Source organism: Muntiacus reevesi, chromosome 1 (genome assembly GCF_963930625.1).
Source record: "Muntiacus reevesi chromosome 1, mMunRee1.1, whole genome shotgun sequence".
Taxonomy (NCBI): Eukaryota; Metazoa; Chordata; class Mammalia; order Artiodactyla; family Cervidae; genus Muntiacus; species Muntiacus reevesi.
Genome location: NC_089249.1, coordinates 152,304,327 through 152,317,770, shown reverse-complemented (window position 1 = coordinate 152,317,770; position 13,444 = coordinate 152,304,327). Strand labels below are relative to the sequence as shown.

General features: G+C 44.6%; 2 protein-coding genes across 9 annotated transcripts in view; one reads left to right on the top strand and one right to left on the bottom strand.

Moving 5' to 3' along the window:
• The window catches only part of ZYG11A (zyg-11 family member A, cell cycle regulator), a 56,975-nt gene extending 56,700 nt beyond the window's left edge, over positions 1-275 (top strand). The window contains exon 14 of the mRNA XM_065929006.1: positions 43-275. Coding sequence (XP_065785078.1) covers positions 43-206 — 164 coding nt within the window. The 3' untranslated portion in view covers positions 207-275. The remainder of the gene's footprint in view (positions 1-42) is intronic.
• Positions 276-2,314: 2,039 nt separating this feature from the next.
• LOC136151646 (enoyl-CoA hydratase domain-containing protein 2, mitochondrial) overlaps positions 2,315-13,444 on the bottom strand; it is a 29,992-nt gene continuing 18,862 nt past the window's right edge. For 2 of the 8 annotated variants that reach the window (XM_065912946.1, XM_065913002.1), the window contains exons 4-10: positions 13,007-13,093; positions 12,102-12,194; positions 10,409-10,468; positions 10,010-10,197; positions 5,253-5,303; positions 3,777-3,824; positions 2,315-2,970 (exon numbers count right to left, since the gene is read on the bottom strand). In XM_065912946.1, the coding sequence (XP_065769018.1) occupies positions 2,893-2,970; positions 3,777-3,824; positions 5,253-5,303; positions 10,010-10,197; positions 10,409-10,468; positions 12,102-12,194; positions 13,007-13,093 (605 nt within the window). In that variant the 3' untranslated portion in view covers positions 2,315-2,892. Of the gene's footprint in view, positions 2,971-3,776; positions 3,825-5,252; positions 5,304-9,987; positions 10,198-10,408; positions 10,469-12,101; positions 12,195-13,006; positions 13,094-13,444 lie in introns of all 8 variants that reach the window. The other 6 variants (XM_065912962.1, XM_065912971.1, XM_065912954.1 and 3 more) reach the window with 6 other exon arrangements.

The window sequence follows — 13,444 nt, the reverse complement described above, 5'->3', positions numbered from 1 at the left end:
ACCAACTTGAACATCAGGTTTCTTTGCTTGATTTTCTTTCAGCCAGCAAATACTGCAAAATGTTAGTTGAAGAAGAAGGATTGCAGCTTTTGTGTGACATCCGGGAGCACAGTGAGGCAGACCCCCAAGCACAGCAGATTGCAGCCTCCATTGTAGATGACTTCAGAATGCATTTTATGAATTACCAGAGACCCTCTCTTTGTTGAAGGCCCTTCTTAACCTCAGCACCTCAGAGGTGCTGCATCTTTGGTATCAGGCCTTCTGCTGTATCAGCAATCAAGTGTTGGATTGAAACAAGTTGTCGTTGGAGTTTGTGAGCTGACCGCTTTGTTGGCATTTTGGGGGATGATTTTCTGTAAGTTATAAGAAGTTTGGATTTGTGTGATAGCCATAATCTCAAATCAAGCTGGAATCATTCTTGAAATACCTTTTCAGTAGTTTTGAAAAATCAAGCCCTGGACTCTGTGGGAAGACCTGTAAGCTTTTGTTAGAACAGCTATGCCAGTTAATTTTCTCTAGCCCTGACCAATTTCTTAACTGAGTATTTGTCAAAGAAAAGAAAAAAAGAAATACCTATGGGGGACCTCGGTATTTTTGTTAAATTTCATGGTTGAAAGAATCTCCTACGTTGTTATTCCTGGCTATATGAGGCCTTTGGAAAAGAAATGCATGAGAGTTCTAGGAAACATGTGTGTTTAAATGTATTGTTTGGAAGGCAGAACCTCTGTTGGAGGGAATGGAAAAAATTTTTTTAATACATACCAAATTACCTTCCACTCGTTGGGTAGAGTAAAGAGAAATACATTTTTATGATTTTTGGATAGTCTACCTTTGACCTTTTTTCCTCCAACTTTACACATTAGACTGAGCATAATAACATTGTGGGTAATTGGGTGTGCTGGTGGGGCATGGTCACAGGACTGACAGGTGTTTAGATGAAAGATTATATGGTGAGTATAAATCTCAATCCCTCAGATTTTTAATTTGAGTGGGACTGTGACCAAAACTGAGAGGAAAAGGAAGGACTGTGCCCAAGATTTAAAGAGGGGCTCTTTTTAAAAAAAAAAAAAAAGGTGCTCTTACCTAACTTGGATGAGAAGAATAACAAGCTTTTCTAAGAACCAACCTCAGCCCCAGTATAAGCTATGAGAGGCTTTTGTTTGTGTCCTCTGCAAACCTGCTCTATGGAATAAAGTCCTTCCTTACCTTATTATTGGCAACCATGAAACATGTTAAGCCATTCATCTAAATTTTTCGAAGAAACAAAATTTTTTTTAATTGGTAGCTTATTTTAGGACTAGATTTTTATACTGTAAGCTGGCCAGATTCTTAACTGGAATGTGCCATATCATCTTTTGAAATCAAATGAGGTTTATTCTTATCCTAAATTGTTTTTCCAAACTATTGCTCACTGGTGTCCCACTGGATAAGGGGAATTTGTGACCTGCTTCCTTTAACAGCCCTGAAACTCCACAGATTTTCTCATTTACTCTTCTGCATAGTATGTCTTAGTTTCCTGACCTGGGGTCCATATGTCAGAACATGTTGTTACCAGATATTAATTTGGGCTGATGTGAGGAAGATGAGTGGGAAATAGTGTCTGTTGAGGTCCAGTTCAGCACTGGGCACCTCTGTACGTTTTCTCTGATTTTCAACAGTCCTCTGGGATAGTTTTATTCTCCCCATTTAACAGATAAGAAGAAGGAAGTACAGCAAAGATGGTTACTTTCCTGAGTAGACAAATACTGCTCACGTGGTTGATGCTGATTCCTAAGACTTGGGTTCTTGTCTTACCTTCCCTTACAGGAAATGAGTATAGCTTTGAGGCACATTTGTTTTTAACAGCAAGTCAACAATGTTACTTGTCTGTGTCCATGCCCATGCCCATGGTTCAGTAACTCCTGAGCCTGCCCAGGCACAGGCTTGGGAAGCTCAGATCAGTTAAAGATGACCACAGGACTGTCTCTTGCCCTGCCTTAGCATCGGAGGAGGGCTGCTGAGGCTCGTGTGCACATGTGTATATCAGCCCCCCTTTATTTCAAAGTGCCATCATCTTGCTTACTTTTTTGCTCATGCTGTTCCCCTCAGTTTTCCTCTTCTTTGCCTCCATTGCCTGTTCGATCCTTCAGGCTTCAACTGCAGTATTACCTGTCCATTTCTTAATCTCTCATGTTGTCCACCTGAGTTAATCATTCCCTTCTCAGGGCTCCTGAAAGTTATTAAATGCACCATCAGAGATTTGCCTGCCACCCTACAGTTTACAAAAGGTTTTCACAGCAGTGATTTCACCTGGTTCTTAAAAGAACACTGTACATTAATCATAACTCATGTTTATGGAACTTCAGGTATTTTATTATTATTATTTTTTAATCCTCACAACAGGTTCATTGTAGTTGAGGAGGCTGAGGCAAACAGTGAGTAACTGGCAGAGAGCTGAGTCTATTCAACCACAGCCAAGGTTTCCTTATTATCTCTGTTGTACTGAGGAGGAAACGGCCGTTGTGGGCTAGTTCTTACAGCCTCTTGCTATCTCTGGTGAGCACCTAATAACCGAGACGCAGCGATCAGGCTTGAGTGCCAGTGCTATAAAGGCCCAGAGGGGTCTGTTTTATCCTTAGTTTATCGTTCTATTAGGGAGAGACAGGTATGCTCCAAAGCAAACCCTACTCCAGTGATGAGCTCGCCTGGCTGAGGAGTAATGAAGGGAGCAGTAGGTGGCATAGTCAGCACCCTAGTACCGGGCACCATGCCAGTCATTTCCTATCCATCATGTCCTTGTGAGGAAACTGGAACCCAGAGAGGTGAAGTGATGAGGGCAGAGGTGCTGCACTTCTCCCTTCAGGATTCTGTTCCATAAGACGTGCTTCTCCCTTGCTTCAGGTTAAATGGAGGTCACTCGCCAACAAATCTGGGGAGGCGCTTCTCCCTGAAGGCAGCCATGCCTTCCAGCCGATCCCGGGTTGGGATGTTCTGAAACAACATACCGAGTATCAATTTGCAGAGACAGCTCAAGGTTGTTCAGCCCATGGCGAGGCCAGAATCCAAGTCTTTCACTGTCTTTGGACTCTGGTGTTGGGTCATGTGGGCCATGGTGGCTCCTTGGTCTCCTCACACCAGACTGTACTTGTGCACGGTGTACGTGCATCTGAGAGCCCACAGTCTCATTCAGCAGTCTGAAATGAGGCTACTTGGTAGAAAACAAAGACTAGGCTTTGTGGTAAGAGCTCTGGCTTTGAATCCTGGTATAGAGTTGGTTCACATCAGGTTCTACAAGTTCCCAAACCCCTATTTAGGAGGATTTTTGTAACTTGTTAGCCTGGAGATTGTTTTTGACTCACTAAGGAGTAAAGGGTTAAATAGGTCAGCCACAGTTTACTGTCCCACCATGGAGCATACACAGCCTGTAGGCAATAATCAAGGCCTTGGCATCCTCCAGCCTGGACTTTAGGCTGGTCACAGCCTGGCCTGTACCAGTAGCCACTGGTAAAGAGAACTCAGAAGCTGTTATTCTGTCAGGTTCCTCTGTGATTCTCTGGGCAGCAAAGTAGGGCAGGGTACAGCACCATTAGATGGCTGAGGAAACAGTCCCAGAGAGTGCTCTGTGGCTCCCCTGGGATCAGTGCAGGCTGACTGTGAGGAAAGGAGTAGTGCCGCAAAGACCGACTGTGTGGGTTGGGAGGAACCTATTCAATTGGTCATGTACTAATAGTACCCAAGGACCCTACTCTGGCCCGGCCTCTGCTTACAAGCATGCAGGACTGGCAGCAGACACACACCTGGGCATAGCATATCCCTTCAATGGCCATCCCTGATGCAATGTCCACCTGCAAGAAAGAAGTGGTGCCTGGATCAACCTTGCGCACCTCCATGTGCTCTGGGCACCAGCTCGCCCTGCTCTCTGCACCCCTTCCTACTGTTTCTTGGATTCTTCCAGCAAAGAATTACTGAGGCTTACTGTATGCCAACCCATATGAAGAGAGATGATGTGCTAAGGAATCCCCTACCGGAGAGGGAACACCATTCATTACAGAGGTGAAGCTATAATGAAGTGCTGGGATGAATGGGGGCTGTGAGGGAATGAACAACAGGGAGGATTACAAACAGCCTGAGAGATGAGGGGGGAGTGTGTCAGCTGTGTTTGCACAGCCACTGCTTCCTCCTTCCCCACCTGGCCGCCTCACCATGCCGCCTGTCACCCCCATTAGTGAGCTTCGCTGGCTTTCCATTGCCCTCAGAACTAAGGCCTGCATGACTTGGCCGCTGGCAACTTCCAGTGTCCACTGTCCACTGCTTGCTATTACTCATTTAAAGGCACTATTGTAACAGAAGTACTGTTCATAGAAGCAGTTTATTTTCCCTACTACACAGCTGAGAAATCTGAGGCATAAAATGGTGGAGTGATTTGTGTAAGGACACAATAGTGTGTGGAAAAACAGGTCTTGGAACCCGAATGGTCTAGCACCAGGGCCCATGCACCTAACCTCACTGTTGTGCTGACTCACTCATCCCTTCCTCCTGTTCAGTTGAGTTGCTTCTTTATACACCTCTGTGTTTTCTCTCACACTTTCCAGTTTTTCTGGAATTCTTATCCAGCCTAAACCCCAGTTCTAGAAAACATTCTCCAACCCAGCACTGTCCAGCCCTGTACCCAGTAGCCCCATGGATGGTGCAGCTCTGCCCTCTCCAGGCTGTCTGCTTGGTACTCTTGACTTTTTATTACTGATTTGTACCAGTCCCTCTCCCCACCTTGGGGGCAGTGACCATATTTGATTCATTCCAGTGTCCCAGTTCAGATCTAGGTTTAGTGTATAATGAATGAATAAGTCGATGTGTAGGATAGCTGCAGCCAAGTCAGCATGCCTGAACCCCGTCTGTGAGGCCACAATACTGACCACCAACATAATCCTGAGAACATGGACTGATAGCCATGCAGACCTGGGTTCTTGTGACTCATTTGGTCTGTGACCCTGGGTAAGTCATTTACCCTTTCTGGACTTCAGTTACCTTCTCTCTCCAAAGGAGAGAAATGAGGATAAAATATAATTTGGAGTATCACCTGGCCAAACTTCATTTTTTAGATGGGTAAAACTAAGGCACAAAGAGAGAGGTTCAGGCTCCAAGTCTATTAGAAGAGTCCAGTTCCTGAGTTCTTTCCAGCTGTGCTGTCCATCTGTGTGCCCTGAAAAGTACTGCCTCCCAGCCACCCCACTGACCTTAGCCAGATGCTAAGTTCCGACCCAGAACCCTCTCACCTCTATTCCTCGGTCAATGGCAACTTTGCTCAGCCGCACAGCGATGGGGGCCTAGGGAAAAGCAAGCGCTTGGTTGAGAAGGGGATCAGTTGGTGCTCACAGTTAGGCACACAAGCTCCATGATGGCGGAAGAGGTCTGGGTAGAAATCCAGCTATTCTATGACAGTGTTTACTTTTGTTAGTGTTATACCTACTAATTAGCTGATGTTCCTTTTCAATAATGAAGGAAGCCTAACTGATGCCTAATCCTCCTAGTCCTGACCATCTGGAATTCTTGTCATTTAATACATCCCGCCAGCATGTACAACATACTCCACTGTACACATGCTTTCCCACCCACAGACTTGTCTAATGGTCACGGGCTGCTCCCCGTCCCTTCAGGATGGGTTTAACTGAGGCTCAGGGTGGTGAAACACCTGGCCACGTTTGTCCAGTGAGTCAGTGGTGAAGCTTAGATCTGATTCTCAGTCACCTTTCTGACTGCTGTTCCCTTCTCTACCCCTCTCATCTCAACAAATGCAAGCCTCCACTGAAAGCATGTTTTACCCCAGTAGGGTGAAAAAAGGTCAGTATTAGGAACTTGGACTTTGGAATCTGGCAGGCCTGGATCGAAATCCTGAAGGGCATTTTGTAGGGCCAGTTGGAAGCAGGAGCACCAAAGTGACCATCTTTGCCTCACTGGTCTTGCTTCTAGTTATTTTGTGCCACTGCAGTTCTGGCTCTCCATCCCCCACCGCACTTCCAGGCAAGGAGTGCGTTTGCCTCCTATTTTGTTCATATTGTATTATGAAGGTTTTGTAAGACTTTATGAGGAAAAGAACAATTTAAAAAGTCTGTTAGCATGGAAACCATAAATGAAAAAACTAGCTACATAAAGATAAAAGAACTTCAGACTGGGAAAAATACCACAGATTCAAGCAAAAATCAAGATCTGGGAGACTATATTTGTGATACTGTGACAGAAACATTTCCTTTACAAAAAGCTGGTGTGTGTGTGTATATATATATATATTTAGCATTCACACAGTATGGAAAGCTAGTTCACAAAAAAGAAAGAAAAGACACAAGGTGTGCTCAGCTTTACTTTTAAAGAAACATAAATCAGAACAGTTAGGTCCTCCTTTTCACCTCACAGTTGGAAACCGTAAAAGGTTGGTAATGCCCATTACTGTTGAGAAGTATTTACACACATAATTGAATGGAGAGTAAACTGGAACAATGCTTCAAGAGGACAGTTTGACAAGAACTGACAAATTAGATAGATGCCCATGCTCTTTCATGTTGTAACTCCGTGTAGGCATCTACCCTATAGATTCACTTCCAAGAGTACACTAAGGTGTACAAAGTTAATCACTCCAGTTATTTTTCAGGAGCATAAAGATGTCAGTAATGTGAATGTTCCTCATTAGAGTACTGGTTAAATGATGGCACATCCATACCATGAATGAAAAAGTGTGCAGTTTAAATGAATGAGGTTGATATGTATGTGCTGAAATGGGTAACACTCCCAACATATTAGGTGAAAAAAGGAAGCTGCATAGTGCTGTGTATATTATTCCATTTGTGTAGAAGGTATTGATATGATGTGTCTTTGGGGAGAAGGGAAAAGAGAACGGAAAACTTCACTTTTTGTTTTATACTTTTCCATACTTATTGAATTCTTTTCTGTGCATAGTTTATGTTTTTAAACGTCAGTTAGAACTGGACTAGCCTTTAAAGGTGTGTACCTTGTTCCCTAAATTATCCTAAAGGAATTTAGAATTAGATATGTGATAATATGTGCATGTTTTACATGTACAATGAAAATTTCTGGAAGAGTATGCAAACTGTTAACAGTGGTCATCTATGGGGAGAGTGACTGGGGAACTGAGGAATGTTTTCGTGACCCAGAACATTTTGTCTTTTTGCCAGTGACTGAGTGTTGTTTTAGGATGTGGGACTTTGCACTTTGAACCTGGACAGCCCCAGGATAACAGGATCACCCTACTTTTGATTTTTACTCTATGTCCTTCTTATTCTTCTATCCTATTTGATTTGTTTGTCATGAATATGTATTATTTACTGATTTCTCATCAGAGAAAATTAAAAACTATATAGCCATGTTGTCTCTGTGTTGAAAACACACATATTTATGTTTCTGAGTGTGTGTGTGTACAAAAATGTAGTTGACCCTTGAACAACCCAGAGCTTGGGCAAACCAACCATCCATGCAGTAAAAAATCTACACAGAACTTAACAGCTAACCCTGCCTGTAAAGAGTTCTGCATCCACAAATTCAGCCAACCTTGGATCATGTAGTAATGTAGTATGTATTTAGTGAAAAAACAATCCATGTATAAATGAACCTTAACAGTTCCAACTTGTGTTGTTCAGTGGAACACTGTGTGAAGTAGGTCAGTTAGAAATATGATGAAAAAAAAAAAAAGAAATATGATGGATCATTTTTTATTTTTTATTTTTTTATTATTTTTTTTGGGGGGATCATTTTATTATTTGGAAATGAGTGAGTCACAGTTGCTACAGGATGTTCCATTCCTTTGATGTTCAATTGGAAAATGTATTTAAATCCATATTCAAGGGGTAAAGTATATTTACTGTTTAAAGGGAAAATCTGAGTGTTAATTTGTGGACCTTGTGTTTATTGATAGATAGGCTCTTTGGGGCGTAATCTCTGGAGCAATTTGACTGGCCTGGTCTTGGTAATTTGTCCACTAGAGGGCAGCTGTCTACAACAGCATCTCTTGCACTCAACCCATAGGGAATCTTTTCATACTTGGCACTCAGTAACTCACTTGGAAGTTAAACAGGTTGCATCAGAATGTCCCAGCATTTGCATTAGTGATTCTAATACTAGTTTTTGGTAGGCTGTTGTTTTGGTATAGAAAGCTACTTTTAAAAACTGAAATACTAGTAATTAGTAAAATACCATTATTTCAATATATTGAAAAGTCAGAAGCCTGAATCATCTTGAGACCAAGCTCAAAGACCTTGTTATTTATTTTATGCAAAATGACAAACCCTAGAGTCTACAATAGGCCCCTCAATCTGTGGAAGTGTAATTAGCTACCACCCTGAGTCACTCAGAGTTTTGTTATCAGTTCAGACTTTCTGACCAAGTATAAGAGAAACATGACAGCACTAAAATGAACAGCATCAGACTCTCCACTTATGTGATGAAACTATAAACAGGAAATGAAGATAAAACAAATGCTTTTAAACCAAATTTACCATCAGTTTTTTATGGTCCTTACCCTCAAGTAACTAAGCAAGCAAGTAAGTAAAGATCACAAAGTTATAAAAAGAGGCAGGATTATTTGAGGGAGATTTTTTTTTCCCCTAAATAAGATAAGTCTTTTTTACTTTTCATGATTAATTTCAAATACTTTTCTGTGTTAATATTAAAGTGATACAGTATGGTTACCAATATTATATTTGACTTTTGTAACATGTCTTTAATTTTTTGTATTTGAAATCCATTAAAGATTTAGTTTGTTCTTTAAAAATTTTGTACATGTTCTGCACTCTTTAAAATACTAGTTATTATATGTATTTCTGTATTATGCACAATGAATGCTAAAATAGCATCTGTCTTTGTGGTATTATTGCAGTCACTTTCTTTGACTTTGATGAGCAGTCACTTAACCTTGTTGGGTCTCTTATAGCACAGACACGACAGGGATAATCACCCCAATTGTTGGGATTGTTCTAACACTGGGACACTATTAAAATACCTAGCATTGTTTGTGTCTGAAGGATGAGGGTGCAGCATATGGATTCAGTCCGTATGACAGCTTAACAGAACCTGGCTCCATTTCAGCTGCTTTCCCATTTTTATGGAAACTTGGGACCTCCCTCTGGCTCTGTTAGAGAAGTGAGAAGCCAGTGGAGCCTCCCGGATACTTAGAGATTACTGTAAGCAGGGCCTAACCCACTCCCTGGGTAGCTAAACTTTTGGGGAGACTATATGTTAATAGGCTATCTGATGATTTAAAAAAAATGTATGGGTCTTAATATATGTCCTACATCATGTATTTCAAGTGCTTTTCCACCACGTAGTATGCATGGAGAGATGGGCTAGTAGTTCTTTATCTGTTTTAAAGAAACTTGCGTTTTCAATTTTGGGACAGATATACTAATGCTCTACTGTCCAATACAATAGCCAATAGCCACATGTATCTATTAGCATTAAAATATGGGAACTATAATTGAGAAATTAAAACTTTAAGTAATGTGGCTAGTGGGACTTCCCAGGTAGCTCAGTGGTAAAAAACTGCTTGCCAAGCAGAGAAGCCTCGGGTTCAGTCCCTGGATTGGGATGATCCTCTGAAGAAGGATATGGTAGTCCACTCTAGTATATTTGCCTGTAAAATACCATGGACAAGAGGAGTCTGGTGGGCTATAGTCTGTGGGGTCACACAGAGTAGGACATAGCAACAAAATGTGGCTACTGACTGCCTCAGTGGATGGCACAGATAGAGATCATTTGCATCATCTCAGGAAGTTCTGTTTTACAGGCTGTTCTGAGGATTTTCAAGCTTAATTGATCCCAGCCTCTCAGAACTCAATTTTCACTTTGACTTAAAATCTGATTTAGTATTATTTACTAGATGGCTGAATGGAGGCAGAACCATCAAAGACAGTTAATTTTATAAATCTGGGGAAATGGATCTTGTGTTGCATGAGACGCCCTTGCCCCCTGGCTGCCCCTCCAGTGACCCCAGTGGCTCAGGCCCACCCACGCCAAGCAGCAGTCGCACCTGGGGCAGGATCTCCTGGGCCAGGGCTCGGGCCCGGTGGTAGGCGGCATTGCCCTCCTCATTCTGGGCCACAGCGTGGTTCACCAACCCCAGAGCCTGGGCCTGCGCTCCACTCAGTCGTCGGCCTGTGAAGATGAGCTCCTTCGCCAGGGCCACCCCCAGGCATCGAGGCAGCCTCTGAGTCCCTCCTGCCAGGATGGAGTAGGGGTGGTGAATCCTCCTGGGACATGGGGGCCCAGAGGAGGCCCTGGCTGGGAGTCAGCCAAGACCTCTCAGAGAACGAGATTGGGTTAGGCTGGTGGGGAAAAACCCAGAACATAGGGCAAGAGAGGAAAGTAGGGAATTATGCTGGATAGAGTGGAGTTGAACAGGTAGAGGATGGATGGTGTGTGTTATTACCTGCTCCTGGGAGGAGCCCTCGGGTGGTCTCGATCAGCCCCATGACAGCCGAGGAAGCTGCTTAGACAAAACAGAGTGAAGCCCCCACCCTGTCTTCTAGCACCAGTCCCTGGGAATAAGAGACACTCTGGGCTCTGCTCACCCCTCCAGCCAATCACTTCCCTCACAGTGCGGCCACAGTCAGACTCCTCCAGTAGCTGCCTTTGGAAGAGCCCTAGTCTGGAAGTCAGGAGGCCCAACACTCACCCTACCTCCACAACTCACTGAGCAACTCTCTCGGCCATTCGGAGCCTCATGGATGGGGAAAAAAATTGATAACCTCTCTTTTACCTGCTTTATAGAGTTGCTAAGGATCAAGTGAGGTCATGGTGCTTAGAACAAGGACGGGTTCCTGGATGGTACCCAGTACCTACTTGTGAGTTAATGGATTCTCTGTCTCATGTTAACTCGGGTCTGGCCTAGAGTGTCAGTGACTCCTGCTTCCACCAGTTTTTCCTCCCAGCTTTTTGTCAGCCTGAAATTTTCCTGTATTCTGATCCACATCCTTTTTCTGAGTTGCACTTCCTGTGAGAAGCCCTCCTTGAGTGTCCCACCCCATAGGCTTCTCCTGAATTCCCTCAACACAGTCCCTCTGAACCATGCAGTATGGGAGGGAGGGGTTTACATTCACCGTCCTATCCATCAAACCCTGCAAGTTAGCTCCCCTAAACACAGGCAGGTGAGAACCAGAGTTGGTGCTATGACTTGACCTGGTATTTTGATGGCTTCTCTTTGCTATGTATCATGTGGATATAAAGTGCCTCTATTCCTGGGGCTACATGGTAAAAAAAAAACAAGTTCTTGGTGGCAGGAGAAGTAGTAGCACCATGATGACACTCAGATCTTCTCTAAAGTAAGTGTTAATCACTCAGTTATGTTCAACTCTCTACCACCCCATGAACTTTAGCCTTCGAGGATTCTCTGTCTATGGGATTCCCCAAGCAAGAATACTGGAGTGGATTGCCATTTCCTTCTCCAGAGGATCTTCCTGACCCAGGGATCAAACTCAGGTCTCCTGCATTGCAAGCAGATTCTTTATCGTTTGAGCTACAGGGAAGTCTCATGTCTTCTCTGATCTGCTCTAAAAGGGCACACCTAACCACCAAGTCAGCAAGGTTAAAAGCAATCACTTATCTTCATCCTCCCTGCCCTCCACGTTTTGAAGTTCAGTTTCTTTGACCTACTACTGCAAACCTTTGTGGATTCTGATAGAGCCTACTTTAGGGCACTGTTCCTGCCCAGTCATGCTTGTGATTAACCGGGCATGTGGCAGACTGCCCTCCTGGCTCACCTTTGTTCACAACATGATCGATAAAGCTGGTTTGGGCAGAACTGGAAGACTGAAGAGATACCTTTGTCCCCAACCTTCGCTCTTTATGTTCTTTCTAGTTGTGTCAGCAGTTGCCCTGGGGTTGGCATGAGCAGTCCTGAGCTGAGGGCAGCTGACTCCGAGAAGGGACGAGTCCTGTAGCAGTTGGGCTGGGTGGTGGGAGGGGGAACCACTACCGCCTGAATTCCTTGACCCCCACTTTGCCTTTAGTTCTGGGGTTTGTTGGCAAGCTGAGAGCAGTGGCTGACTTTAGAGTCCCCAGAATCAGCTTGTGTCGCTCACTCTTCCCTCCCACCCTCCCACATCTCTCGCTGTACCCGGTACCTGCCACTCGGAGGTCACAGGCCAGGGCAAGTTCCAGGCCTCCACCCAAGGCAAACCCATCCACAGCGGCAATGGTGGGTGCAGGGAAGGCTGCTGTGGAGACAAAGGACGATGACTTAGCCTGCGAGGCCCTGGTAGGACCAGGACAGTGTCTCAGGGTAGGAGACGATCTAGCTGGTTGTGACAGAAGGCTTCATTGGCCCCCAAGTTTGGGGACCTCTCCTGGTACCTCAGCCAGGTTATCTTAGCAGTCAGTTTGCCCACTGGGGAAAGTTGTGGGATCAGCTGGGGAATAAGAGTTGGGAGGTGGATGGGCAGGGTGATGCCTGGTCAGGCCCACCCTCCTGTGGGCCTCCCCGGGACCAGCCTTTTTGCTCTCCCTTCTCATTCTGTGTGCTGGAAACAGAATTGAATCCGACACGGGGAAGGCAGACAGGCAAACAGGTGATGACGACTCAGGGTGATCAGTGATCTGAGAAAGGAAGCTTGGATGATGGGCCAGGGATGGCTTCCTGGAGGAAGAGGCACTGATGATCTTAAAGAATGCATAAACAGTTCAGATGGCCTAGGAGGGATATTTCAGAAAAAGGAACAAGCATTTGTCAAAGCCTGCAAGCCTGCTTGCTTAAAGTTGACCCTGGTATGGCCAGGCTTGTACCCTGAGCACAGGGGCTGGGGGTCAGATCTAGCAGGGCACTAATGCTGGGGAGCCAGTGCCCTTTGGACCCTTGTGACACCCTCCTCCTTGTAGAATTCCTTGTCCCTGCCCCCTCTCCCTGGGAGAATCATCTCTCCATAGAGCTCACAACAGAAACCATTCTCTCTTTAGAATATGGTAGATTGGGTGAGGCTAGGATCAGCAGGACCCCTGAATGCCCTCCTCCTCCCCACTCCAGAACCCTCACCAATCTCAGTCATCAGGCCTCGGAGCCGCTGGACAAAGACCCCCACTTCTGTCTCACTCATCTGCTCCCGTTCCTTCAGGTCTGCACCTGCAGATGCAAGGGTGACAGCCCTTGGGAAATGACCTGGCACTGAATCCCAGGCTGTCAAAGGATCCAGCAATGGAAACCTGAGGAGAAGCACCCAGAGAGGAAAGAGAAATACCAGGAAAACTCGATCAGGGAAGCCAGGGAGGGAGGAGGAATTCAAAAGAGGATAGATGCAAAAACAACAAAAAGATAAATTGGATTTCATCACAATTAAAAACTAATGCATCAGAAAGCAAAGACAACCCATGAATGGAAGGAAATAACTTGCAAATCATACATCTGGTAAGGAACTGATATCTAGGATATATAAAGATTTCCTACAACTTAAAAGAAATACAAAGGACTTCCCTG